Here is a 27,380-nt window from a genome sequence, read left to right on the forward strand (position 1 = left end):
GAAAATGGGAAATAGCTCCACCCTGACCCCTTAGCAGAGGTAGCAGTCAGGGAAGCTCATGAAACACACTGGGACTTCAAGTTTCTGCCCTGTAGACTGCTCTTTGCTCTCCCCTTTCCTGGCCAGAGAGCAAGAATGGGCAAAGAGAATCCACAGCTGGGCTTTGTAGTCCATGGCTGAAAGCGCCCTCCGGGACCTCATGGACTACCTTGACGACCATACCGGGGAAAGCCTGTTGGGAACTGCAGAAGGATCATGGAGAGGATGGGTATTTTCCCAAGAGCCCTGACACAGCAGCCAGGAGAGCAGGGGGCAGGAGGACCACACACGTCTCCAGAGGTGTGTGGGGTGAGTGTGGCGGCCCTTAGCTCACACAAGGATAGTGTCCTCCTGTCAGCTTTGACGGCATCCGAATGTGGTGGTGATCATAGCCAGACGCCCCAGTTCCTGTCCTGGACCTCCAGAAACACACCACACATTTAGTTATGTGTAAAGTTTAGCTGTTTACTAAAACACTGAAGCAGAAGACAAACTTGCGGGCTAGAGGACAAGCAGGAGCGTAGGTGGTACACCCACCAACAGCCGTCTTCTCGGGATATGTATCATGGACAGAAGGACACACATCAGGCGGTGTCAGTGCTGGCGTGAACCCCAGAAAGTGAGGGAAAAGTCCTGCGTGTGGAGGCTCCTCGGAGGGTTAGAACTAGGGACAGTGGCCCCACAGATTCCGGGATTTAGCTCACACGATGGCTTGGTGAGGCAGTCCGTACAGAACTAAGCCAAGGGAGGTGGGACGTGGCTCGAAGCGCTGAGCCTGCAGGTCAGAGAATATCTCTTCACTGGAGGCCTGGGGAACCTCATCTGTGGAGCATGAGACACAAGCTGTAAACCCCAGAGCTCTCTGGCAGCAGCCTGGGTGCTGCCAGGATGTCCAGCCTCACCAAGGGCATGATGGTACCAGGGAGAGGAGAGCATCAGGGAGCAGGCTGGTGCTTCTGGCTGCAAGGAGCCATGATTTCTTCCTGCAGCCTGACCACAACAGCCTTGCTACCTCCTGCTCCTCAGTGCTGTCAAGTGTAGAAGCTATGGTGGTCTGGTTTTGTGGTTGTTAATGACGGCACCAGAACGTGATCACATCTAATCGTAAGTCCCTGTCTATTCCTCTGGACTTCCTGACACATCTTGAACCTGGAGACTGGTCTCATAGCTTCCTCTGTGAAGCCCAGAGGCGCCCATACCCTGGGCAGGACGACCCACAGGCATAAGCATCATTTGGTCGCTTCCTCCCTAACACATGCTTGGGCCCCTCTGTGATGACAGGAACTAGAGACCTGTACGGTTTGCTCTTTCTCTGTTTATGGCAAAGAAGCACGCTGGCCACTCTGGAGAGCAGAAGGAAGGGGCAGAGTCATGCCCAGTCCTGTTTCTGGCTTGTTAGGAAGGAGTGCCAGGCTTCACCACCTTTGTCCACCTCTCTGGTCCCTCTTCTTTTACTTGACTACTCAGCTGCTTGCTCTCACTGGTTCTCACAAATGTACTCATTCAATCCCTAGCTCGCAGCCTCATTCCTCCCTCCCTCCTTCCCTCCTTCCTTCCCTCCCCCCTCCCTCCCTCCCTCCTTCACTCACGAATACACTCACGTGTTCGCCCGCCCACTCCTCAGCCACTCATTCACCATCCACTCATTCACTCTTCCAAATTCATTTACACACTCAGCTCCCCTCGTTTCCCTGGCAGCTGCATCCCAGGCACCGGAGAGCACACGATTTCTCAGAAGTTAATCTCCCGCTGAGTTGTATAGAATGTATTTCAGATTTCTCAATTTTCTTCCCTCCCTGGATAAATCTTCTTGAGTTATGCTCCGTTTTCACTTTAGTGTATTGCTAAATGCAATTAGCCAGAGTTTTATCTGATTTTTTTTTAACACTAGTATCCACATGTGAAATTTATCTGCAAATTCTTTCACCGCAGCTGGCGCATCTTGGCACAAGGTTTGTTTGAAGGATGGGTAGGTGGAGTTTGTCTCCTGTAGAACAGGCAACATCCTCCAGCCCTGCCTGAAGCTTTACCCCACCTCTGCCCCAGGCTAGAGGCTGTTGGAAATTTTACTGGGACAGGAGATGAGAGTAGAGCGGCCCTCCTGGCTCTAGCAGGACACACCCTCAGTCTGGGAGTTCCTCCTCCTAGATGTTCTCTTGTCTTGGCTTAGGGAGACCATGCGGCTGCATGGAGTCCATGGGCCAGGCAGCTTAGGTGGCCAAGTTCCTAGAGTCCTCTCTCTGGGCAGAGAGAAAGTACAGAGACCACCCAGGTTTCCCCATCTCTTCTTAGAGGATACAGCTGAGCTTTTTCCCTCCCTCCCTCCCTCCCTCCCTCCCTCCCTCCCTCCCTCCCTCCTTCCTCCCCCCCCACCTCTGCTCTTGTTCAGCTCCAGCTCACCCAGAGGCTGAGCAGATCACATCGGCTTCTCCACAAGAACAATGCTTATTGGTTTATGCCCTCTCCCTCCTTCCCTCCTCCCTCCTTCCCTCCCTCTCCCTCTCCTTTTCTTTCATGAAGTGGGGAGCACCCTGTCCCTGAGGGCAGATACAACGTAACCACATTACACAGACATGCAGATGGAAGGGCAGTCTCTACCTTACCTTGGTTAATGGTTTCATTGCCTAGCCTCTGAATGAGACGAACTGTTTTCCCAAGTGGCTTGCCAAATGCTAGCAGGTCTAGGGCAGAAAAAAAAGACCCTTCAGGTGGGCTATGGACACCCTTGGCAAGCTTCTAGCAAAAGCCCAAGGAGACTTTGGGATAGCCAGGGTGCCCACTCACTATCCCATAGGGTGGTGGCCCTCAGTGCGTTGTCCTGCAGCAGCGTGGGCCATTGGTTAGCCACAATGCTCTCAACCCCTACCAGGCTCAGAAGGATGGCGGTCTTGATGGGCTTCTCCAAGGACAGTTGTGATGTGCTGTGGGGATACATGGACTAGTACCAAGGGACTGGTGGCCCTCCCTCCATCCTGTCCTACGCCAACGGCTCTCAATCTCACATGTAAAAGTTAAATGTCATTTAACAGGAAATAGCATTTTTTGAGTATTGTCAAAACCATCCAGTAACAGCTCCTAGCCCTAGCTTGGAGCCCACCAGCAGTGGACTTGGTACCATGAGGTGGAAGGTGTTGGCCAGCCAACTCTGGTAGTCCACCCATCCCTGGGGTGAGCCGAACTGTACCAGCACTTGCTCACAACACCCCCTTCCCCATCCACAGGCTCCCGATGACACAAGGACACTAAGTACCTCTTGTTTTCTGAGGACTCTGCCTTGCGCTTCCGGCTCTCAGAGGACTTGGTCAAGTCCAGTAGGACCATCATCTGGCAATCTGCAGGACACAGTGAGGCTCCTCAGTGGTCACCCACACCATTACCAGACCCCCATGGGAGCTGTACTCTGACTAATTCGCCTGAGGCTTGGGCTCTCAACAGGTTTTTTTTTCAGGTACCCAGTGAGTGCACACAGGAAATAGGGAGCAATAGGAAATAGGCACTCAGGGCCACCCCTAATTCTTCCTAGCATAAGCGGTTCTACTCCCCCATCGCTTATGGAAGCTTCTGGGATTCCATACTGGTGGGGAGAGAGAGAGAGAGAGAGAGAGAGAGAGAGAGAGAGAGAGAGAGAGAGAGAACCTCACCTCAGAACTTACCTGCAGTGTGGTGTGGTATAAGAAGCTGGTCCTGAAGAGGGACCAGACAAAGGTACCCTTGCAATATTAGAGGCTTTGGATGCTGACCAAACTTACCGCCCCTCAGTTTGCTGTGGATGTGAGAGCTTCTGGGATGTGAGATGGTCCCAAGTGTCTGAGTATGAGTGCCCCCCCCAGACAGGCATGCGCACTGAGACAAGCGGCAGTGTGTGTTTCTGGCATGATTACCTACAGGACCAATATGGACCCAGAGGCGAAGGTTGTTCTTGTTTCTGAGCCCTGAGATGGGCTTTGGCAACTGTCCCCAAAGGGAAAATGTCCATCTGTGAAGGGACATGGCCTTCTGGGGACAGGGGACACTAGAAAGGACTGTAGCACGTGCCTCATGTGTCCCCTACTTTATGTGAATTAGTCCTTCTAAGAGGGCTTTCTCCATCACTGGGACAAAAAATGTCTTCTGAGTGTTTCTGGCGATGGGGCTCCTGCTCACTCTACTTGCGTATGACTGGTGTATGCACGTGGAAGTAGACCTGGCCAGCACGTGCCATGGTGGACACGGGTGTCTTGGTGTGGAAAGAGCATTCAGACAGCTGCTATGTAAACCTGCAAGTGACCATATGGCTCACGAGGGAGGAAGGGACATCTCTGAGGTCCTGAGAAGGCTTATCTATTGGCTATGCAAGGCGGCTGGCCCTGAGCAGCCAAGAGAAAACAGCCTCCTGTGAGTGGGGATAAGACCTTGGAGTATGGGGAAGAATGTGGACACACCAGAGAAGTCTGTGGCCATGTTGCTGAGATGGCTGTGGCCCACAGAGACCAGCACACTGAAGCACACTCTCCATGGGTCTGAACACCAGGCCTGCTGTCCTGGAGTGCAGTGTGTTGTCAGGGCTGTGTCAGTATGGCCTTGCTGGCCAGGTGCCTGTGAGCACACCGTACTCCGTACATCACCTGGTTCTGTGTCCTCTACCAACTCTCTGAACCCCTTTGGTTCCCTGGGATGTCTGGGTACAGCACTTCTGGGACTCACTGGCCTCCTGGGCCTGTTGTCAGCAGACACACAGAGAGAACAAGGCTCTCAAAACACCCATGTTCACACTGGAAGGGTTCTGGTATCTACTAGACCAGCCATAGGAGGTAACACTCCACAGCTGACTCTTATGAGGGGGGGGTCTGGAGGTCTGAACAGGGGTCCTCTGCATACAAGGAGGTGCTGAGGGCTACCAGGGCAGTTAGTGGCCCTGTGGCTGCCATACCATTGTTGGAAGGAGTACAGGGACAGTTTTCAGATAGGTAGAGGACAGGCTAGGATAGGGTGCTAGGCCTTCCTGAAGCAACCCGAGCCTTGGACTCTGGATCAAGAAGCAGCACTACTGGCTGGGGCTGCCGATGGGGGACGGGGTCTCACCTTGCAGATCCATGGCTACCAGTCTTTCCACTACCAGGCGGGACAGGAAGCTGCTCTCCATCCCGTAGAAGAAAAAGCCTCGGCAGCTGTCCAGTACCTGCTCCCAGTCAGTCTGGCTACACAGGGTGGAAAGAGCTGTGTGATCACACATCTGGGCTGGGGCATGCATCTGCAAGCCCCTCCTCCAGATCTGTTTGTCCAGCAGGGAATGTCCCCTGCCACCCGTACAGAACCCTTAATTCTGTCGTGGGGCCCAGATTATTTTTGTTTTCCCAGTGTATAGCTGTCCTCAGACGGACATCCCCACTGAGAATGGCAGTTTAAAAACAGACATGCGTCTCAAACCAGTGGGGCTGGCTCTGGGAAGTACTATAGAACCTCTAATATGGTCTTCGTCACCATCCCTGTCCTACCTCTACCCCAGCCCCAGACAGCCTTACTCCTCTACCCCTGTACCAACTGACTTGGCTCCCTCTGACCCAGTTCCATACATATCAACGGACAGAGACCAGTGACATGAAGTTACCTAACCCTATGCTAGTAGTATACCTTCTTTGAGTGGTTTTGCCTGAAGGGGACCTAAAGTCACTTGGGGTAGGTCACATGTGGGCGAGTGACCCTGGGATTAGAACCCCTTGCCTATTGCTGTGCCTGGGGCTCTACAGAGCAGATCCAGCCAGCAGGGAAGGAGTCACATGAGGGCACCAGCCTCTTTAGTCAGCTTTTGGAGACCCAGGTTCCAACCTTGGAATGCTTAAGCTTCCCAGATGCCCCGTCCAACGTGCAGTGTAAGTATCTCGGAACTTCTCCAGGATGTCCTGGGTTATGGAAAAGGGGCTCAGCACCTCTGCAGCAAGAATTGAAAGAGAGAGGCCATGACTTCCTCATCAAAGCGTGAGGGATGGGGCCCTGTGCCGCTGGGATTGGACAGAGGCTGGGGAGGAGAGGGTGTTAAGTGCAGGTGGGAGTGTTGGCGCCTCTGCTTTCCTCTTTAGATGGAGGAACTGGCAGAGGATAAGCAGTCGGAAGAGATGAATAACAGAGGGGGGAGGGGGAGAAAGAAGAAAGAGGTGAGGAGGCCCCAAAGTATTTAGAGTGTCAAGGCGGTCAGTTTGTGTCCAGACCCAAGGCTCCAAGGCCACTTGAGGTAATTTCCGTACATCCATGATACCAAGGGCCCCATGACGCTCTCACCTTTGCCGTGGGCCTTCTCATAAGGGTCCACGACAACTGGGTCTGAGTCAAGGACAAGCTCAAGAACGAAAGCAGAGTCCTGGGGGCCATGAGCACTCAGCAAAGGATACACTTGATAGTGTCCGAGTCGATTAGGATGCACTCTGGTGGGATGACCCGGATTATGGCGCTCTGTGACACAGAGAAAGGCGTCAATGCCTGGGCCACCAACTGGGCCTTATTGAACTCAGGCCGAGCGGAGCAAGGGCCCCCTGGGCTCCCACCCACCTACCTTCGTGCCTTTCTTTCCTGGGCTTTTCTTCTTGAACTCCTTGTTTTTGACCTCTTTCTTCATACTGCCTTCTGTGGAGGACAAAGACAAGTATGACTTGTCAGCAGGCATGCGGCACCGCGAAGGCGCTAGGTGCTGCTCAGGTCGAATTTTGAATTTCGTGACTCTGAAAGGTTGAGAACCATTGATTCCCATTTTTGTCACGTCAAAACACAAAGCTTCCCAGGCCCAAGAAAAGCTCTTGAGGAACGACCAGCCCCAAGGCTTCGAGGTACCCGTTTCTGACCACTGACCTCTCACACAGGAAAGCACCAGAATGCCTGTAGTATTTGGGCCCCTGATGGTCCCAGGGTCTCGCCTGTGTCTTTCCTATGCTCAGCGGGGAAAGTGAGCAGCTCTTTCCAGAGATTACGTGTGAATGGCTTTGTACCCCACTGTGACCATCTTCACCCTTTTCCACCCTCTGCCTTCCACTCCCTTTTCTGCCTTCCAGGGTGGGGCTTCCACAGGCAGTGGGGTTGAGGCATAGGCCTGGCTCTCTGCCATCCTCATTTTGCCAAGGACACTTCTCAGGGGCACACTAAGAGAATGACTTCTGTCAGAGTCAGCTTGCTCTTCACACAGGCCCTCAGATGCATCTCAGTCTTGCACTTCCTGAGGCCTTTATCCTTACCAAGTAGCTACTTATTTGCTTTCGAAGAGGAAACCAATTTGCCTTTTCTAGAATTTTCCAGAAATGAAGGCATCTGCTGTGTGCCCTCTTTTGGGTCTTTCTCTGGGCATAGTCTCTTCACCGATGATATGTTACCGTGTGCCATCCATCCAAGAGGGTGTTCAAATGACCATCAAGAGCCTGCTCAGTTGTGGGGGTCAGAGGAAGACCTTAACGAAAGGGAAAATGGCAAAGTCCATCCCATACCCCAAGGTAAGACTCGGAAGGAAACGGCTAAACCTTCCTCTAGTCCATGTTTGGATGTTGGTAGTGTGTTAAGAAAAGTCCACCATGGCTTTCTGTAGTGATAGTTCATTTGTATTTTAATGAATAAAGCTTGCCTGAAGTTCAGAGAGTAAAACAGCTGCCCTGGTCAGCCTTACAGACCAGGAAGTGGTGACACACCTTTAATCCCAGTAACCACACTAGTAGCCACAGAAATAGGGCAGTAATGGTGCACACCATTAACCCTAGCCCTAAAGAGAAATATAAGATGGGAGGAGACAGCTCTCACACTCAGTCTCATCCTGGGATTCCCGGAGGCAGAATCGCCATTTCAGACTGAGGTAGAGGTAAGAGCCAGTGGCTGGCTGTTTTGCTTTTCTGACCATTAGATTGAACCCAATTTCTATCTCTGGGTTTCTATTAATCGTGCTAAACTTTTTCCTTACAGTAAGTGGAGGACTGCTCCTCCACTACCACTCCTACCGAGGTTAGCTGATTTGTTTAGCTCTTCATAATAATTTTGCCTCCATGTTTATTAGTCTGTAATAACCCATCCCCTTGTCCAGCTCTATGCAATAACCCTGTCTTTCTGTTCAACTCTCTAACAAACATGCCGAGCTTCCAGCAAGGTCCTTTGCCTTCTCTGTCAGGGAGCCCAGTCCACCCAATCTCTCTCTCCTCTCTCTCTCTCTCTCTCTCTGTGTGTGTGTGTGTGTGTGATGTCTTCGTTCCCTCACCGGTCCCAGCCAGATCAAGTCCCCAGAACTCTGCAAAGACAAGGTTTGGACTGTCACAGGGAGTTGTATGACCTAAGAAAGTTTCTGTCTACACATGCCTTCGTATCTCTTGTATAAAGACCTAGGAGAGGGGTGCATGTATCACCTGTGGGCCAGCGTGTAACTTTTTATGACCTCCCTGACCACTTCCCAGGGTGGCTGTCCTGCGTGCCCTCCCAGCAACAGCCGCAGTCCCGCCAACAGTGGGCAAGCGTGTGCCTCTGCTCCTTCCCCACTACACAGAACAGCGGATCTTTCCATTTAGTTATTATTTAAAATTTTTAATTTAATCATTCATTCTTTATGTGAATTGAGAAACACAATTGGTGCACAGCAGGCCACTCTGAAGCACATATACACCGGACTAGTGGAGCTGAGCCTGCCAAATGGTCACACCACACACTCCCTTCGCTGCTGCTTGGCAGAATCTCCTAAGCCCCACTCTTTGCCACTTAAAAAAAAAGAGCAAAAAACCAGAAGAAACATGGCATTGCATTGGCCACCATCACCATGTCGCCCAACCAAGCTCTCAAACTTTTTCCTGCAACTAGGATTTTGTGCCCTTGGCAACAGCTCCTGGCTCCAGCCCCTGCCTGTCCCTTTCTCTCTGCTGTGGAGATGAACTTTCTGAGATTCCCAGGATCAGCGGCATAGTGTATGCTTGCTGTCTGTGCCCAGCATAAGGCCCACCAGGCTCACCCATGTTGTCTTAAAGCAACCCTCCTCTTCTCTACGGCTGTTGTATAGATACACAACATCTTCTGTAACTCTTCATCCAGGGATGGACACTTAGGCCACTGTGAATGGGAATGCCACAGACTTGGGAGAACAGGTGTTCCTTCACCCGGCGGACCCCATTTCCTCTGATGGACACCCACTGTATCTACCCACCATTCCAAACTCGTCCATCCATTGCTCGGTCTCGGGCACAGAGGCCTCCAGTCCTCACCCTCCACACTGGCCTGCCCAACTGCAGCTGCCCTAGCAGCTGTGGATGTGTGTGGAGTTTCAGTGTGTGCCTCCCACAGTCTGCTTCTTCCCCCCACTCCCCACCAGCACCAATCTCCAGTGAACACCGGGGTTTGGATTGTTCTTCATGTTTGCTTGAGGGTTTAGTTTGCATTTTACCACAATCCCCCTTTAAGCGATGCCGCCCTGCATCAGTTACTGCATAGGGCCCTGGCAGAGCCTGCATAGTAGCTCCCCGCAGCTCTTGCTCTGGTCTTGCCATGCCTGTCAGGAAATCCCACAAGTATTGCTCTTATTTCCTTATTTCCTTTCACTCAACTGTCTGTTCAAAGATATTTTAAACAGTTTTTTGTTGTTGTTTTTTTTTTCGAGAGAAGGTTCCTCTGTAGCTTTGGAGCCTGTCCTGGAACTAGCTCTTGCAGACCAGGCTGGCCTCAAACTCACAGAGATCCGCCTGCCTCTGCCTCCCAAGTGTTGGGATTAAAGGTGTGCGCCACCACCACCCGGTTTTTTTTTTTTTAAATGAAAAGCTATCACCCCCTTGCTCCATGGCTGCTTGCTTCTTTCCCTGACCTTTGGGGTCACTATTGCTGGCCTCACTTCCACTGGCCTCCATGGGGTCCTCTGTAGATCTTTTTAAACAGTTGTCACCTCTCGCTGTGCTGTCCCCCAAGTTTCTCAGCTTCCCCTCCAGGCTCCTAGCTGCATGCCTTCAGCCCAGGAGCCTCCTGGGTTATTCCTGGGTTACTGCCCATGTCTGAGTCACAAGTCTCTAAGAAGCTCCTGGGTCAAGTGTGCTGGTTTGAAAGAAAATGGTCCCCAAAGGGAGTGGCACTATTGGGAGGGGTGGCCTTGTGGAGTAGGTGTGGTCTTGTTGGGGGAAGTGTGTCACTGTGGAGGTGGGCTTTGAGGTCTCACACATGCTCAAGATATCACCCAGTGTCTCACACCACTTCCTGCTGCCTATTAGTTAAGATGTAGGACCCTCAGCTCCTGCTCCAGCACCGTGTCTGCCTGCATATGCCACCATGTCCCGTGACCTCTGGAAATGTTAGCCAGTCCCATTAAATCTTTTTCCCTTACAAGAGTTGCCGTGGTCATGGTGTCTCTCCAGGGCAATAGAAACCCTAAGACAGCATGTATTTCCTCTCTCTTGGAGGATGTTGCCACCCTGGGTTGGCTGGTACCTTGCTTCCTCTTTTCCGGCTTCTCGTCATCTTGGTTGGAAGAATATGGCTCATATTATTTTATCTGGAGTAGCAGCAGAAGCCTAATCGATTTTTAACTTTATTTGGTATTTATTGATTACTGACTGCTTTTCACTTTTTGCAGTCCTGGGTTTATAACCAAGGGCTTTGTTGGCGCTGGGTGAATGCTCTACCGTTGAGCCACATTTTCGGCTCCAATTTGCGATTTATTGATGTACAACATGTATTCCAAAGTCGCAGTATGCCCCAGGCACAGTTTAGAGGACTTTCACAGACTGAAGTATCTTGCGGTCTCACAGGTGATGGCCCCCAAATCCTTGTTTTCTGCCTTGCCCAGGCCTGACTCAGGGCCTGTTTTCCCTCACTGTCCCTCCACATCTAACCAAACGATTCTGGGTGTTAATTTTTTTTAATACAAAATGTTTAATATTTACTATACTTTTCTAAATTGAAAGTTTCTGTCAGTTCAGTGGTACCTTCTACAACATAAAATTTAATTTTATTGAAAATGTTCACCACATATTCATTTATATACTATAATGAGGTTTTGCTGTTTATACATTGTTGCATGCATACATTGAAGCATGCAAGTAGCTTTTTTTTTATATTTTTTTATCAGCAGGATTCTTCTTTACTGTGTTAACATGGACTCAAGTGGGCTTTCCATTCGCAGCACCAAGTGTCTATTCTGGAACTGATTTTGAGTGAATAAGGGCCAAGGAAAATGTTAAAAACACTTGGCAATTGTTTGCAGGGCTGGTTATAGAGCCCAGGGCCTTGTACATGCTGGTCAATGCTCCACACTGGGCTGCACCCCCAGTGCCTTGCTCCTTACCTTTCGACAGGAGTTAACGATGTTTTATCTGAAATGTAATTTCAAAGTGCCCATTTTGAGATTAAGCATTACTGTGGCTAAGGCACGACTCACCTAGCTCCTCCTTGTGGAGACGGTTCCATAGCATCTGGAGAGAAAACTCTCTTGACAGGGAGGTGACCTCACTGAGCAAGGAGAGCCCCTCGAGGGGCAGCTCTAGAAGGAGCTTGTCTACGATCAGGATCATGTACTCGGGGTAAGGCTGCCCTGCGGAAAGGAAACGACAGCAGCTCAAACACGAGAAAGACTAGCTCTGGGCGCAGGGCAGACCCTAGAGCCTGGGCTTCATCACTCCAAGCCCTGACTTCGTGTCTAGGTAACTGGCCTGGTGGCAGCTGTCCCCGCCATGGAGGTACGAGGGAAAAGTGCAGCCCCAGCCCAGCTTGCAGATGCACAGCTGCACTGATGGCATGCTAGGGTCCCTGAGGCAGCCGCTGGTTTGGATGGTGAGATCAAGCTCACAGCGTGGACCTGGGCAAGAGCCCAGACTTAGCGGCACACCTTACAGGATGCTACATCTCAGGACACCTGACTCCCAAGGCATGACGGGTAAAGTCCAGGCTGATGAAAACTCCTCCCAGAGGACTTCTCAAACAGTGAGTCCTCCAGAGCATCCTGGAAGGAAGGCTTGCTCTCTTGACCCAAACGGTAGCCTCTCACTGCCCACAGATATGTGCCGCGGACTGCTGAGGACTGCCACTCTGCCTGCAGCTATGCTGGTACCCAGAGGCGGGGCCACGGACACTTCAGCTGTGTTTTCTTAATTTTCAGAGCCAGAGCAGGTTTGCCTGAAACCCAGCAGTGACTCTTTGTTCGTGTTTGTAATCCTGGGAATTTAATGCAAGGCAGAGACTCAGTCTAGGAGCGAGGACCCAGGACCTGACCAGCCTGCCCACAGAGTGTGAAGCCTCCACACCCCTGGTTGAGGCAATAATTCTGCACCACCTCCCCTCGCCCCAATTCAGGTCTAACTCATTCACAACTTGCAGGTCTTGCAGTGCTTACGTCTGGGTCATGGCAGTATGACCAGCTTGACTTGGGAGGAGGATTGTGGCTTTTTTGAGGGGGAGGAGGGCAAACAGCCATCCGCTTGGCCATATGTCAATAATTCTTTGTGGGAATAGAAAACCAGACAACATTTAAGATAGGAAATTGCCTTTTAAAAAAGAAGTTAGTGAAATCACAGAAGTAGCCAAGATGGCACCCACTCGACCTTCCTGCCAGGAGTTATGTAGCATCCCAACACCAAATATTTACAAGTTTGGGGATGAATAATTTTGAACATAATTATATTGACTGTCCTTTTAATACCCAATATTGACATGTAAAAACATGATAATTGATTTCTTAGATTAAGTTCAATTAATATTATAAATATTTTAATTGCATTTTTAATTGACAGAATAAATAAAATGCCACATTATACTATAATTTAAAAAAAGAGCATCCTCCCATTCTTTTCAGCAGGAATCAAATCTGCAGGGCTGTGCTAAAGATACCCACAGACAGTGCCCCCAGCAGAGACCACATATGAGTACCAGGTGGATGGGACAGAGCGCCTTCCCGTGGCTGCCTCTGATGAGCTCCCTAAGGCAGGCCCACAATCCCCATCTTTCCTAGAAACATCAGCAGACTCAGCAGAGCCACCTCCTCCTGCCTGGCCAGGGTAGCGACGGCTGGGTCAGCACTATTGCTCTTGCTTACAGGCACTGTGTGTGTCAAGAAGTGACCATTTTCTCAGAAAGGGCAGGGTGGCTCTGCTGTTTGACAACCCCTTTCAGTGAGCCGTCAGTCTCCATGCCCAGCACCTTCTAGGGCAGTGGTCCTCAACCTATGGGTCGAGACCCCTTTGGGGACCAAATGACTCTTCATAGGGGTTGCCTGAGACCATCGGAAAACATGGATATTTACAACATGATTCATAACCGTAGCAAAATGACAGTTGTAAAAAGTAGCAATGAAAATGATTTTATGGCTGAGGTCACCACAGCATGAGGTCACTGCATTAGGAAGACAAGAAGCACTGATTTATGACCTTTCACCTCGCCTTGGGTAATTGTGTACTGGGGACCTCAAGGCGCCTGGGTAGCACTTGGGTGTGGGACTTGTTTGGGTATGGAACCTGTGACTCCTGACCCACCTAGGTTTTTCCTGATGGGAGGGTGAGTGACCACACGGGCTCCTCAGGAATCGGTGGGTCTGCCCCTGCCACTCACCTAAAGGGAGAGAGGGCTTCCTATCTTTCTCTTTGGCTCTGTGTTTCCCTGCGTCCGCCATTGACATTGTCATCTGTGTTCTGAAATTCAGAGCAACTGTGTTCAGACTTTAGAAAGCATAGGAAGATATTCAAAGACTATGAGAGGCACCACCCAGCCTGTTCCTCAGCCAATAATTGCTGCTTTGTTTTGTCTCTTAAAGGCATAGCCAGTCTTGCAATACAGCTCTCGCTGGGCCCACAGCTCTCCATGTAAACCAGGCTGGCCTTGAGCTCACAGAGATCCACCTGCCTCTGCCTCCTGAATGCTGGGATTGAAGACATGTGCTACTACACCCAGCAATCACTGAGGGCCATCTCTATACCAGGGGAGTTTCACAGAGTGTCAACAGACAGGGACACCTGCTGCTGGACAAGTAGGCCGCCGCCACCTTCCACCTGCCTTCTTTTCTTTCAGAATGAATGCCCAGCCTGAGTCCTGGGGACCTGCTAGTTCTCCCACACCATCCTCAGAGCAGGAGGTCAGTGGGGCAGGGGCAGCAGCAGCAGTTGCAGTGGCTGAATTCCTGCCTACAAAACCCACAGAACAGCCAGGCTCTTAGGTTTGTCCTTAGTAGGGACCGGACACTCAGAGACCAGTTTCCATGTGGAGGGCATTCTCAGGACCCAGCTCTGGCTTTCTACCCATCACAGCTGGCTACTCGGCTCACATCGGTACTTTGCTCTTCAGATCTGGAGTCGGAGCTGGCCTTCAGCTACACCCGGCTGACCTTTCCTGGGGCTCCGGGAAGATTCTGGTTACTGCGGGAGTTGTAGCCCATGCCCAACAGTCTCTAGCTCCTTCTTCAGCTAGGGACAACTGCCCATCACCTGGTGACAGGAAGCTGGCTGCTCCTGGGAACTTTCAGAGGAAATGACGTGTTGATACCTGGCATCTGGGAAGGTGAACAGGGGGGCGATGGGCTTCATATATTCCTCCATGTATTTCAGGATGTTATTCAGCTTCTGCACACATGGGTCTTGCTCCTCATCATTCAAGGTGTCCAATTTCTGTCCCAACCCAAAGCACAGCCTATTGTTCATGGGTGTCTACATAGGGACTTCCTACCAAACTGGGAAAAACCCAGGGAAAGAACCAAGCTTCAACCCTTCCAGACAGAGTGTTGACATGCTTTGGTCCTTCCCAGCACAGTGCTCCTAGTGGTTTTCTGGAGACTGTCCTGACATCTCAGCCCTGTCCCTGTCTCTGCTGACACTATGGAGTATCCCAGTGGTAGGGATAGACCCAGGACAGCTAACCTCAATGCTCTGCAGAGAAGAGGTAAGCAGGTACCTTTGCTGGCGCCAGACTCAACTCAAGGAGTCAGGAGAGCTCCCCACCTTTCCCAGGGCTTCACCTTCATCCCCTTGAGATCTGGGCCCAGAACTCTGCCCAAGCCAAGACTTGGAAGCCTGGCTTTCCCTAGGATGGACTGCAGTCTGCAGATGGAGCCTTAGACTTCAAGGGCTTGGGTTCAGGGTCTTATCTTTGCTGTGTACCTGGGCCTGTGTCTGCTTCTGCATCCACTGGACCATGGTCAACAGCTCTGAGAACATAGTTTGACTCATAGTCACCCGCATTACCTTGCAGTGACCTGTAGAGACACACCCACAGCTTTCACAGGGCTCAGAGCAGAGCTTCTATGTGAACAAGTGGAGACGTGAGAGGCCCTTGAGGACATCTTCAACTCTGATATCTCAGAGGCGAGGCATGTGATGGAAAGGCCTTCACATGGCCTTCCCCATTCCTCCCTGGGCAGCACAGGGTCTGGTACCCAGAAAGTTCAGGCAGAGGCAAAACACAGTGGTGATTGATGGGGGAGCTCTCGGGAGGCCTGAACCCTTTGGATCCCTTAGAAACACGTGATGATTCTATTTTCTATCCTGGGCTCAGCCTCCCCTCAGCCCTGCATCTGGAAGCAGGAGGTCCTGCTGTGTGGTCGGGGGGGGGGGTCCCACAGTCACCGTACCCCATCTGCAGTCAATGGGAGGAGCCCTGCTCACACCCAAGCTTACCACCCACTGAGACCGTTTTCCCCTTGGGTGCAGGCATGGACTTTGGTCTCTCAAAGGCGGCACCATACAGACAGGACCTGCAGGTAGAATGAAGGTCACAAGCTCATTCCCACAGGAGGTAAACGGCAAGGCACATGGGTCTCAGGAGCCCATCGAGACAATCGGCAGCTGGCACCCAGTCGGTACCTCTCCTTGTTTCCTTTGCCAGGCAGAGGCCCACGAATCAGTCTATATAACCCAAGGGAGACTTGAAATTACAAAAGACCCAGGAGCGTAAGCATACACAGACCTAACAGAAGGACCCTGTGTGGGCACGGATCACAGAGCACCCCCATCATCACGGAAATTCACCCTGGCCTTTCCCAGGAGGGTCAGAAGAGGACTTCCTGTGTCTCTGGATTGAACGAGTGCCCACGCCTGACAAGTGGGCTAGCTGAGTCTGTCCAGTATGCTTTCTAGAGAGCCCAGTCTGCCTCAGGACGGGAGCTGAGGTGGGACGAGCTTGCTATGCCCATGTCTCCTTGCTGTGCTTCCTGGCTGCGCTTCTCAACAGGGTAGAAATATACAGCGATGGGGAGGGGAGACCTCACCTGTCTGGTGAGTGCTGTAGAAAGAGGATCCGGAACATGGATGGGATCTCATTCAGGAAGGTGAAATGCTGATCTGTGACACAGAGACTCTGCCATGCCTGTGTGTGACAGGGGAAAAATCACTCAGGGCTCAGGGCCACTGCTCTCTCCCCGGTGGTCTGGGCTGTGAAATGCATTACTACCACAAGGGGGCAGCAGAGGCCCGAGAAGTTTACAGGCGCCTCTTGCCTGGCTTGCTGGTGTGGTTTCTGGAAATCTTTTTTTTTCTTTAATATTTATTTATTTATTTATTTATTATGTATACAATATTCTGTGTGTGTGTGTGTGTGTGTGTGCAGGCCAGAAGAGGGCACCAGGCCTCATTCCAGATGGTTGTGAGCCACCATGTGGTTGCCGGGAATTGAACTCAGGACCTTTGGAAGAGCAGGCAATGCTCTTAACCACTGAGCCATCTCCAGCCCCAAGTTTCTGGAAATCTTAAACAACATTTCTTCAGTATGGTCCTAACTGCTGGGTGGTGGTAGTGTACACCTTTAATCCCAGCACTGGGGATGCAGAGGTAGGCGAATTTTTGCGAGTTCGAGGCCAACCTGGTCTACAGAACTAGTTCCAGGACAGAGACAGCCAGGGCTACACAAAGAAATCCTGTCTCAAACAAAACAAAACAAAAACGGGGTCCTTACTGCTTCTTCCAGACTAACTGAAGGCATCCACCTAGTCCTGAGTCTGCAGGCTGCTGACCCAGTTTGGGGTCGGTTTACTCCAGAGCTCCAGTTCTGCTTCCTGAGAGTACTATGCATGGATAATCTGAGTAATCCTAGACACTGCACACTGCAAGGTCTCCGCTGCCCAGGGCAGGCAGCCAGCATGGGCCCTGGGAAGTCTCCCGGGATCTCCTGTGTGAGCTACTAATGCTCATGGCTTCAAGATAGAACTTTGAGTTTGCAAAACTGCAATTGTTCCTTAGAAAACTTTTTGTTAGCGAATAAGCACCTGGTGGATTTTCCCCAATGGCTGTACCCACACGGCAGGTGAAGAGGCAGGCATTGCCACCCCCGAGGAGGACCAAGAGGCAGCCCAGAGTGAGGAGGAGTGAAAGTGGCCAGGCCACCCTCATCATCCGTTTTGTCTGTGGCTGGTGAAATGTCATCACAGTTTTTCTTGACACACTTGGTCAGAGCACAGATGTGTCAGGAGCCATTTCCCCTCTAACAATCATTACAGGAACCATCACCCTGGGGAGTCTGCAGAATGCCCCTCACCCAATTAGCAGCAATCTCTTAGCGGAACCCGCCTCACATTCCAGCTATCCAGGGAACCAGGTGTGGCCACTTGACTTCCTAGCCTACCTCCTGGCCTACGTGACCTGGAACACGCAGCAAGAATCCAGTTACCCTGCCCCCCATTCCTTACCATATATAAACTGTAACCCGTCCCTAATAAACGGAGGCTTTGACAAAACTGCTTGGCCTCCTTCTTCTGTCTTAGCTCATTCCCTTCCAGGTAGCGCCCCTCCGAGACCCTGGAGTAACTTGATTGCGGGTGGGTTACAACCCCTAGACTGAGTAGCCCACCCAACGCAATCCACACAGATGAAACTGGCTAGTCACTGGACTTTACCAAGATCTGGGTGTTGTGGAATATTCCTTTACGCTGTGTAAAGGCATGTCACTGTGACTGGTTTAATAAAAAGCTAAACGGCCAATAGCTAGGCAGGATTTTGAGGGCAGAGTTACGAGGAGATGCCAGTCAGATGCAGAGGAAGCATGGCATGGAGGGGATGAGGTAACAAGCCACGGGTCACGTGGCAGCACATAGATGAATAGAAATGGGTTAATTTGAGTTATAAGAGCTAGTTAGGAACAAGCCTAAGCTAGCAGACAAGCATTCCTAATTAATAATAAGTCTACGTGTCATTATTTGTGAGCTAGCGTCCCCGCGAAAAGGTCCGACTACACCTAGGCTACCCTGGGGCAAGTGGGGGGAAGGAACTGCAATTCTCTAAGCTTTCTTGTCCTTGCACCCACAGCAGAGGGGGCTCAGAGAGGTTGCGTGGTCCTCCAGAACCACACAGCTAGAAGGGGTAAGGCAAGCGTCACTTAGAAGCTGTCCTCTTAGCAGTCAGCAAGTGAGCTCAGAGGCCTCCAGGCCACAGGAGCAGCTCTGCAGGCTCCTTTGCCCTTTACCCTGGAAGTGGAGGCCAGCCTCTGCTCCACGCTGGCAAACAGGCTGGTGGAGGTCCTGTCCTGCTGCCTCAGCCGCTGGTGGAGCTGCAGCAGGGCCGCCAGCTGGGAGCTGCTGGTGTTGTCCGTGGCCGTGAGCAGGACATCCCGCATCATCTCTGAGGTTGAACAGCTCTGGAATGGAGCAGAGAGGGGTGGTGTGTGCAGTGGGAAAGGGCTGAGGGTGACGGAGCCTCGAGTGGGCATCTGGGAGTATATGTAGGTCACCCTCTGCTGGATCTCTGTCCACTGTGTAGCTGGACTATGCCAGCTTGCAGGAGGGAGAGCAGTACCTTTCACCAAGGAGACTTGGGGTACAGGGTGAGCACAGCGTGTGTTTGCAGAGCTACAAGAACAGGTACCTGGCTGGCTTCCACTCCTTGAGGACCAGCACAACCTAAGACTCAGAGAACAAGGAGGGTCTCTTCTTTTTTCAGCCACAGGGCCACCCCAGCCCTGTCTAATGAGAGCAGCACCTGGTACTTACAGACAAGGTGACAGACAAGGGCCCTTTTGGAGATGCACAGAGGAGGTCCGTACCTGCGACAGTGACAGGAACTGGCAGGTGGTTATGGGATCCAGGGTGCCAATACACTCCACCATCTCTAAGCTGGCAGTGGCTGCGATGTCCAGAAGGTTGCTGCTCAGGGCGGCTTGCAAACACTGCAGCAGTACTTCCGATGTCTGAGCCAGGAACCTCTGGGCCAGCGCCACCCTCTTCTGCGGGCAGCACAAAGCTCAAGCTAAGGCCGGCTCTTCAGGCAGAGGCCATCAGAATACCGCAGGGAGGGCTGCGTACCTTCAGACCCTCAGCCTTCTGGTTTTGTTCCTTGGGGGCTTCCTTCAAGGTTGTCGAGTCCCTGGAGGTGGTCTCCACATTCCTGTCCTCTGTGTCTGTCTCCGGCTCCAGCGACTGCAGGCTGTTCTGCTTGGGGCCTACCTACAGTGTACACCATATGTTAAGAGGGGAACACAGACGCTAGGGAAGGGGAAGATGGTAGGGATCAGTAGGTCCTGGAAGTTGCCAGTGCTCAGGAGCCATGGGTTTGGGGGGGTCAATGGTGTTGCCAATTTGGTAGGAACTGAGAGGCAGCCTCTCCATGGCCCACATACAGAGTGGGAGAAAAGTCAGGCCCTGGCCCACCTGGCATCGGGTGACGCCACCTCTCAAGAGTGTCAGTGCTGCCAAAACCCACCAGGCCCTGGCCACCAGCAGATCCCCAAGGACAGTGATCACGAGTGAGGTGGGGCTAATAATCGGGAACAGACGCCTGCGACAGTGCAGTAGCCTCAGAGTCAGACACGCCACTTAGCGCCATGGAGCCCATCAAGGAAGACACCACGGTGCCATTGGGGAGATGAATTGGAGAATGAAAGCTCTCCACACTAAACTTAGCAGGCTTCATGGAGAGGCGCTTAGAGGAAAGAGCGCGCCTGGAAAACAAGAAGGAAACTCGGAGGAAGGAGGGTGAGCTTTGGTGTCAGGAAACTGGACAGTAGCAGCCAGGCATAGCCGAGGAAGAGGAAAAGGAACAAATGCAAAGAGGCGGGGACTCCGGGGTCTGGGAGGAAGTAGGTGTGCTTCCTGGAGTTCCTGAGCTCTCCACTGCCGTCATTACATGTCTAGAGACAGTGGTCCCCACTGTATTACAGATGAAGACCTTAACTCAGGACAGAGAGCCGTGGGGCTTGTGCTTCCGCATCTCAAGCCTGACTTTGTGACCTGGCAGGAGCTACAAACGTCTGCTCACCCAGCGTGGGTCTTATTGGTTTCATGCTGTCTACACCCTAAGAATTCAGCACAAACCCCCCCCCCCCCGGGGTTCTCAGCCAAGGGCTTCAGAGCTAGCTGTCTGGGAGCTTCTCTGGGCGCTGAGTTCTGGGCCATGGCTTGCTACACTGGGTTGTGAGGGCGAACCCCACAGGGTTTGTCTGCTAGGCATTTTGGCTTGTCTGTTGAGGCTGGTGCCATCTTGGAGTAGACATATCTCTGTGCAGGCTCTGAGGAAGGGGACCAGGGATAGGCAGGCTTGCAAGAGCTGTCACCAGGCTTCTGAATTTAGTGAGTGTTTCTGTCAGAGAACCCAGCCCTAAAAGAGGGTGGGCCCTGGGAGGATCAGAGGAAAAGGAGCCATTTGCCGTTCTCAGAGATTTCCTGGGCCGTGTGGTACATAGAGGGCCATAGGGGCAGACAACACCCATCCTGGCGCATCTTAGCATGGAGGTCAACACCCAGGGCCTAGGTGTATCCCAAGTAGTGCATGAGGTTTTTGAAGCTCCCAGGGGCCTGTGCACAACCAGGCACAAACCACCAAGACAGAGGGATGCCAAGGCTAGACCCCTCCTAGTTGAGTTGCTGGAACACCCCTTATGCCCCAGTTCTACAGCAGAGGTGGAAAAATCAGGGACTAGACTTCAGTGGGAAGAATGGCCACCTACCAGGAGGTCTTCCTCCCAGCAGAAGGAAGGGTACACCGGGTCTGTCTGCACAGAAAGCAGATGGAGGGCCTTCCCAGCCAGGACCAGAAGCTGGGCACGGATGTCCATGCAGCCCACGCAAAGCGGCTGCAGACTCTCCAGCTGTGTCAGCACTGTGTGAGGCAGGGTCCGCTTCAGTATGAACCATTGCTTTGGGGAAGACAAGGAGATGCCGTCACCACCAACGGCTGTCATGTGACCTCCACCCAGTCACCCCGAGGTCTCAGATAGCTACCTTCCAGGACTGCCTAGCAGGGAACTTCGGGGCACTTTGAGATGTCTTTGCTCTGGGCAGTCCTGTGTGGTAGCATGAGGGGGTGTCTCTGGGACTTAGATATTGGAATGATAATCAAAGACAACTTCTACTAATATAAACCAGAACTCTTATAGATAGAGGCTAACTGTAGGATCCTTTATGTTTACCCAAAGTTAACCTGACTCGTGGCATTTAAGAGAATGGGAAGTGCTGGAGCTACAGCTGAGCTGGTGAAGTGCTAGCCTTGCATGTGCAGGGCCCTGGGTTCTATTCCTAGGGCTGCCTAAAGGAGGGGGGGAGGGGGAGGGAGGGAGGGAAGAAAGGATGGAAGGAAGGAAGGGAGGAGAGAGGAGGGAGGGAAGAAGGAAAGAAGGAGGGAGAGAGGAAGGGAGGGAAGAAAGGGGAAGAAGGAAAGGAAGGAAGGAAGGAAGGAAGGAAGGAAGGAAGGAAGGAAGGAAGGAAGGAAGGAAGGAAGGAGGAGGGGAGGGAAAGGAGGGAAGGAAGGAAGGGGAAGAAGGGTTTTCTTTTCAATTGGTATTCATTTATTCAAATTGTTCTGTCTGCAGTGCTAGGAGGGAATGGGGGAGGGGGGCTAACCCCAAGGCCTGGGAATGGAAGCTGTAAGCCTACAAAGGAAATGCCTTCCAATAAGCTCTTCATTGTTAGTTAAGTCCTCTTGGTGGGCGATCTGGCAGCAAAGTATGGGAGTCATCAAGAGCTGCCATGGCAGGGGGTGGGGTGGGTGGAAATTGGGGTCCCACAGATTGGCACCTGCTTTTAGTGTGTCAGCCCCCCAGGAGAGAACAGGGGCTAAGGAGCCCTGCAGTCACCAAGTCGATGGATGAGAAGTCGCTGGTGTTATGCAGGAAGTCCGCAAGCAGCTTCTCAAAGGAGCCCTGCTCCAGCTGCAGCTCCAAGGCCTCCTTGCAGATGAGCTGCTGCATGTCCAGGCATGTTTCTACCAGGCGGAGTTTGAGGTGAGCCAGTCTCCTCATGAGTGGGGAGTTGATGTTCTGTAACTGAGATGATTGGGACTGGGTAAAGCGAGGACACTAACCATTGCAAAGTATTCTGACAAAGCATAGCCGACCTGCCATAGGCAGAATGCATTTGAAGTATGAAATTGAACTGTAAAATGGATATACATTTTGACATGCCAATAGATGCCAAACTATTACCAACCTAAGGGAAGGAACGTGGTGTTCACCCTCTGGATTCCCCCGTGTCCTCTCTTGAGCCTGTATTGACATCAGGCTGATTCCTGCTCTAAGCTGCTCGTATTGTGTATATAAACAGTAGTTTTTCAGGCTGGGCCTTTGCCCTGAGAGACTCCATTTTGCAAGCGGTTTTGAAGATGGAGGATGATTGAGCTCCTGGCTGGACCCACAAACACCACCATCTGTCTGGCACCACCTATGCAGTCTAGACAGATACACGGGTTATTCCTGGGAGAAAAAAAAAAGCCACTCTGTGCAATTACTGGGGTGAACTGAAACCATAAGGGTATATAGGTATATTAAAATATTAGGGAAACCAGGCCCAAGAACGTAACCAGAATGTCACACCAGGGAAAGGACACGACTCCTTCACCTACCACCCATAAAGTGATGATGGACACCTAACACTGTGAAGGCATGGCCCCAAACCAGTTTATCATCGGATACCTGGTGTGTGTGTGTGCATGCAGAACACCAGGCAGAGAATCTCTAACTAATCTGGAGGCTTCTGCTTCCCTTGGTCACGCAGCTGTCTCTGATTGTCTACGTGTGTGCCCATTCAGACCCAAACCTGCTCTGCCCTGGCATCTCTGCAGATGTCTAGGTTTTTGTTCTCAAACCTGACTCGTCCTCAGCTCAGTCTCTGTGGCAACAGTTTCTTTCCTGGATTTCTTTCCAATTCAAACTCCATAGAATTTCTCTCAGCCCGCCTCTGAAACCTCTTGAACGCTTCGGTAGCCTCTTTAACTTGTATTCCTTCTGCAACCCACACACGTGCATATACAGAACTACTCACTGTGTGCTGTGTAATATGAGTTAATATTTGTAACTGAGTTTGGAAGATAAGAACCGCATTTGCCTTGGCCAGATTACTAAAGCAGCCAGATAATCTGGCAAATTGCTTGCCATGAACACTCCTAATCCTTGTGAATTTATTTTTCTTCAACAAACCCTCATGCTGTAAAAAGACACAAATGTGCTTGTCTCTGTTTCTGGCAGGGCATGCTCAAGACAGCCTGCTGCTCTGTGGTGTAGTATCAGCTTTGGAGACGTGGCATCTTATAGCGCGTGGTCGTTCTGTCCGCTTTACCTCTGTCTGGTTGTTTTGAGACTCCTCCATACGCCACAAGGACGATGTTTGTCTTTCCGTGTGCTTGTTTCCCACACATTTGAGGAAATACCTCTCCAAATAATTTGCTCATTTTTAATATTTCACCCTTAAAATTTTGAGAGTTCTTTAGGCATTCCTGGTCCATTACTGCTATCGAGGTACGAAATTTGCAAATGTTTTCTCCCAGTCTGTGTTTTTTCACCTTTTCTTGGTAGCTTAAAGAAAAGACCAATTTAGCTATTTATCCTTTTATTGGATCATGTGTTAGGTGCATGTCTATGCTAAATATCTCATCACCAAGGGACTTTGCTGTGTGTTCTAGGCTTTTGGTTTAGGCTTCTGATCCATTTGAGGCTATTTTCTATCTCAGGCTGAGGTGTGAGTGGAAGGTGAGGTTTTTGAACATGCATTTCCTGATGTTCTAGCATCACCTAAAGACTATCCTTTGTCCATGGAGTTGTGCCTCTGTTAGATTCTATGTGTGTCTCTATTTCTGGATTCTTGGGTTTGTCCCATTGATCTGTTTGCGTGTTTGTTTGTTTTCCCACTGAGCACACGGTCTTGAATGCTGTAGCTCTATAACAGAGTTATAGAGTTATAACAGAGTCAGGTACGATTGGGCTTCTAATTTTACTCTTGTTTGAAATTGTCTTGGCTATTTTAGACCTTTCATGCTTTAAAATTATATTGCCAACATATATTAAAAAGTGTCTGTAGTAATCTTAGTTATGGTTAAGGAAGAACTGACACCTTAACAATATGTAGTCTTCTGATGTAGGAACGTGCCTTTTGTTTTCATTTACTTAAGACATCTTTAACTATTCTCAGCAAATGTTTATTGTATAAACATTCACATTTTGGAGGACAATTTTCATTTTTAAGTAGCCATAAATGATACTGTTTTAATTTTTAATATACAATCAATCGTTCTTTGTATAGGCATATAATATGACCCTGAAATTCAATTAAACATTAATGCTCATTAACTTTTTAGCTTATTTCTAGTTTTTAATTTTGGTATATAACATGATTTTCTATAAAATCATGCTACCTGTGAAAAATAATTTTTTTATTGTTTTTATTGAGCTATATATTTTTCTTAGCTCCCTTCCCTTTCTCTCCCCTCCCCTTCTACCCTCTCCCATGGTTTCCAGGCTCCCAATTTACTCAGGAGATCTTTTCTTTTTCTACTTCCCATGTAGATGAGATCCATATATGTCTCTCTTAGGGTCCTCTTTGNTTTTTTTTTTTTTTTTTTTTTTTTTTTTTTTTTTTTTTTTTTTTTTTTTGCTCTATGTCCAAAAGCCACTTCTGAGTGAGTACACATTCTATTTGTCTTTCTGGGTCTGCATTACCTCACTCAATATGATGTTTTCTAGTTCCATCCATTTACCCACAATTTTCAAGATGTCATTATTTTTTTCTGCTCCATTGTGTAAATGGACCACATTTTCCTCATCAGTTCTTTGGTTGAGAGGCATAAATGGTTGTTTCCAGGTTCTGGCTTTTGACAAATAATGTTGCTATGAACATAGTTGAGCACATGGTCTTGTGGCACGATTGAGCATCCTTTGAATATATACCCAAAAGTGGTATTACTGGGTCTTGAGGAAGGTTGTTTCCTAAGTTTCTGAGAAATCGCCACAGTGACATCCAAAGGTCTTGTACCAGCTTGCACTCCTACCAGCAATGCAGGAGTGTTCCCTTTACCTCACATCCTCTCTAGCATAAGTTGTCATCAGTGTTTTTGATCTTTGCCATTCTTTCAGGTGTAAGATGGAATCTCAGAGTTGTTTTGGTTTGCATTTCTCTGATGACTAAGGATGTTGAGCATTTTCTTAAATGTCTTCCAGCCATTTTGGATTCCTTTGTTGAGAGTTCTCTGTTTAGGTCTGCACCCCATTTTTTTTATATTGGATTATCTCTTCTTTTGATGACCTTTTGCTCTTGAGTTCTTTGTATATTTTGGAGATCAGACCTCTGTCCGATGTGGGGTTAGTGAAGATCTTTTCCCATTCTGTAGGCTATCATTTTGTCTTGTTGACCGTGTCCTTTGCTTTACAGAAGCTTCTCAGTTTCAGGAGGTCCTGTTTATTAATTGTTTTTCTCAGTGTCTGTGCTGCTGAGGTTATATTTAGGAAGTGGTTCCCTGTGCCAATACGTTCAAGTGTACTTCCCACTTTCTCTTCTATGAGGTTCAGTGTGGCTAGCTTTATGTTGAGGTCTTTGATCCATTTGGACTTGAGTTTTGGGCATGGTGATAGATATGGGTCTATTTTCATTCTTCTACATGTTGATATCCAGTTATGCCAGCACCATTTGTTGATTATGCTTTTTTCCATTTTATATTTTTTGCTTCTTTGTCAAAAATCAGGTGTTTATAGATATGTGGATTGATATCCGGGTTTTTGATTCGGTTACATTGGTCCCCCTGCCTGTTTTTTATGCCAATACCAGGCTGTTTTTAGTACTGTAGCTCTGTAGTGGAGTTTGAAGTCAGGGATTGTGATGCTTCCAGAAGTTCCTTTATCGTACAGGATTGTTTTGGCTATCCTGGGTTTTTTGTTTTTCCATATGAAGTTGAGTATTGTTCTTTCAAGGTCTGTGAAAAATTTCGCTGGGATTTTGACAGGCATTGCACTGTATCTGTAGATTGCTTTTGGTAAGATCGCCATTTTTACTAGGTTAATTCTACCGACCCAAGAGCATGGGAGAGCTTGTCATTTTCCGGCGTCTTCTTCAATTGTGAAAAAGTATTTTACTTCCATGTCCCTTCTTTCTATCTGATTGCTTTAGTTTCTTTCCTAGCCTTGTTGCTTTGGCTAGAACACCCAGAACGGGGCTGAATAGAAGTGGTAAGACATCACTATCTTAGTCCTTAGCAGCAAAAAGAGAATTGGGAAGTCGTTCACCAGTAAAAATGGTGTTATACTTTTATGTTAGCTCTGCTCAGGTGTAGCACTGGTCTGCCTGTTTGTTTGTTTGAGCTTCAACTTTTTTAAATTGAGGCAAGGTTTCCCTATGTAGTCCTGGCTGTCTTGGAGCTTACTATTTAGACCAGGCTGTCCTGGAACTCACAGAGCTTCTTCTGCCTCTGCCTCCTGAGTTCTCAGATTAAAGGCGAGTGCCACTATGCCCTCCTTTACCTTATTTTGGAGTTAGACTGATCTCATTGAAAAATTCACTTCTAAAATCATCTGCTTAGAGGTGGTATTTTGTAAAACTATTTGGTAGAAGTCAACAGTAGATCTGCCCGGGCTTGACATTTGCTTTGTGATAAGGTTTTCAATTACAAACTCAATTCCCCTCATTCACAGAGTTGCTCTATAGTTATTTCTTTTTGAGCGGGCACTGCAAGTGTGGGTCTAATTCACCTAACTTGTAAAATTCACAGGTCACCTCACTGTCCTTTGAACATGGGCAGAGTCCATGGCAGGGCTAGGTCACTCATTTCTGGTATTTGGCACTTAAATCTTGACGGACTGTCTGATAAGTCTGACTCAGTTTACCGCTAATCTGTCCCGAAGAACCAGCTTTGACTCTAGTGATCATCTCTGTTGTTTTGTTTTTTCCTTTCCTTTCCTTTTATTTTATTTTATTTTTTCTGAGACAGTTTTTTTTTTCTTTCTTTTTCTGCATAACCACTCTGGCTATCCTGTAACTCTTTGTAGACCAGGCCGGCCTCGGACTCATAGAGATCTAGTTGCCTCTACCTCCAGAGTGCTGGGATTAATGGTATATGCCCAGCTGTGACCTTCTTCTTTAAGGAGTTGCAATGAGCTTGAACCTCAGCTCAGAGACTACCCTTGGATACCCAAGGTCTTGACAATTCTTGTTTTGTGGATTTTATTAGGCTTGGAGGTTGTTTTGGATTTTCAGTGACTTTTTTGTTTCACCTTTAATTCCC

The 27,380-nt window shown here is 49.7% G+C and overlaps 1 protein-coding gene across 14 annotated transcripts in view; it reads right to left on the reverse strand.

The window, feature by feature from the left end:
* Nucleotides 1-495: 495 nt before the first annotated feature.
* The window catches only part of Cfap46 (cilia and flagella associated protein 46), a 96,522-nt gene continuing 69,637 nt past the window's right edge, over nucleotides 496-27,380 (reverse strand). For 3 of the 14 annotated variants that reach the window (XM_050137429.1, XM_050137428.1, XM_050137433.1), the window contains 20 exons: nucleotides 21,976-22,164; nucleotides 20,847-21,039; nucleotides 19,211-19,347; nucleotides 18,952-19,131; nucleotides 18,376-18,546; nucleotides 16,190-16,287; nucleotides 15,600-15,676; nucleotides 15,084-15,178; nucleotides 14,473-14,594; nucleotides 13,546-13,625; nucleotides 11,384-11,536; nucleotides 6,566-6,636; nucleotides 6,405-6,465; nucleotides 6,295-6,330; nucleotides 5,845-5,947; nucleotides 5,101-5,216; nucleotides 3,290-3,371; nucleotides 2,824-2,960; nucleotides 2,643-2,720; nucleotides 496-861 (listed from right to left, as the gene is read on the reverse strand). In XM_050137429.1, the coding sequence (XP_049993386.1) occupies nucleotides 740-861; nucleotides 2,643-2,720; nucleotides 2,824-2,960; nucleotides 3,290-3,371; nucleotides 5,101-5,216; nucleotides 5,845-5,947; nucleotides 6,295-6,330; nucleotides 6,405-6,465; nucleotides 6,566-6,636; nucleotides 11,384-11,536; nucleotides 13,546-13,625; nucleotides 14,473-14,594; nucleotides 15,084-15,178; nucleotides 15,600-15,676; nucleotides 16,190-16,287; nucleotides 18,376-18,546; nucleotides 18,952-19,131; nucleotides 19,211-19,347; nucleotides 20,847-21,039; nucleotides 21,976-22,164 (2,301 nt within the window). In that variant the 3' untranslated portion in view covers nucleotides 496-739. Of the gene's footprint in view, nucleotides 862-2,642; nucleotides 2,721-2,823; nucleotides 2,961-3,289; nucleotides 3,372-5,100; nucleotides 5,217-5,844; nucleotides 5,948-6,294; nucleotides 6,331-6,404; nucleotides 6,466-6,565; nucleotides 6,637-11,383; nucleotides 11,537-13,545; nucleotides 13,626-14,254; nucleotides 14,446-14,472; nucleotides 14,595-15,083; nucleotides 15,352-15,599; nucleotides 15,677-16,189; nucleotides 16,288-18,375; nucleotides 18,547-18,951; nucleotides 19,132-19,210; nucleotides 19,348-20,846; nucleotides 21,040-21,975; nucleotides 22,165-27,380 lie in introns of those variants that run through there. The other 11 variants (XR_007590853.1, XR_007590854.1, XM_050137430.1 and 8 more) reach the window with 11 other exon arrangements.

Source organism: Alexandromys fortis, unplaced genomic scaffold (genome assembly GCF_014885135.2).
Source record: "Alexandromys fortis isolate MF-2015 unplaced genomic scaffold, M_Fortis_MF-2015_v1.1 scaffold_3, whole genome shotgun sequence".
In the NCBI taxonomy this organism is placed as follows: Eukaryota; Metazoa; Chordata; class Mammalia; order Rodentia; family Cricetidae; genus Alexandromys; species Alexandromys fortis.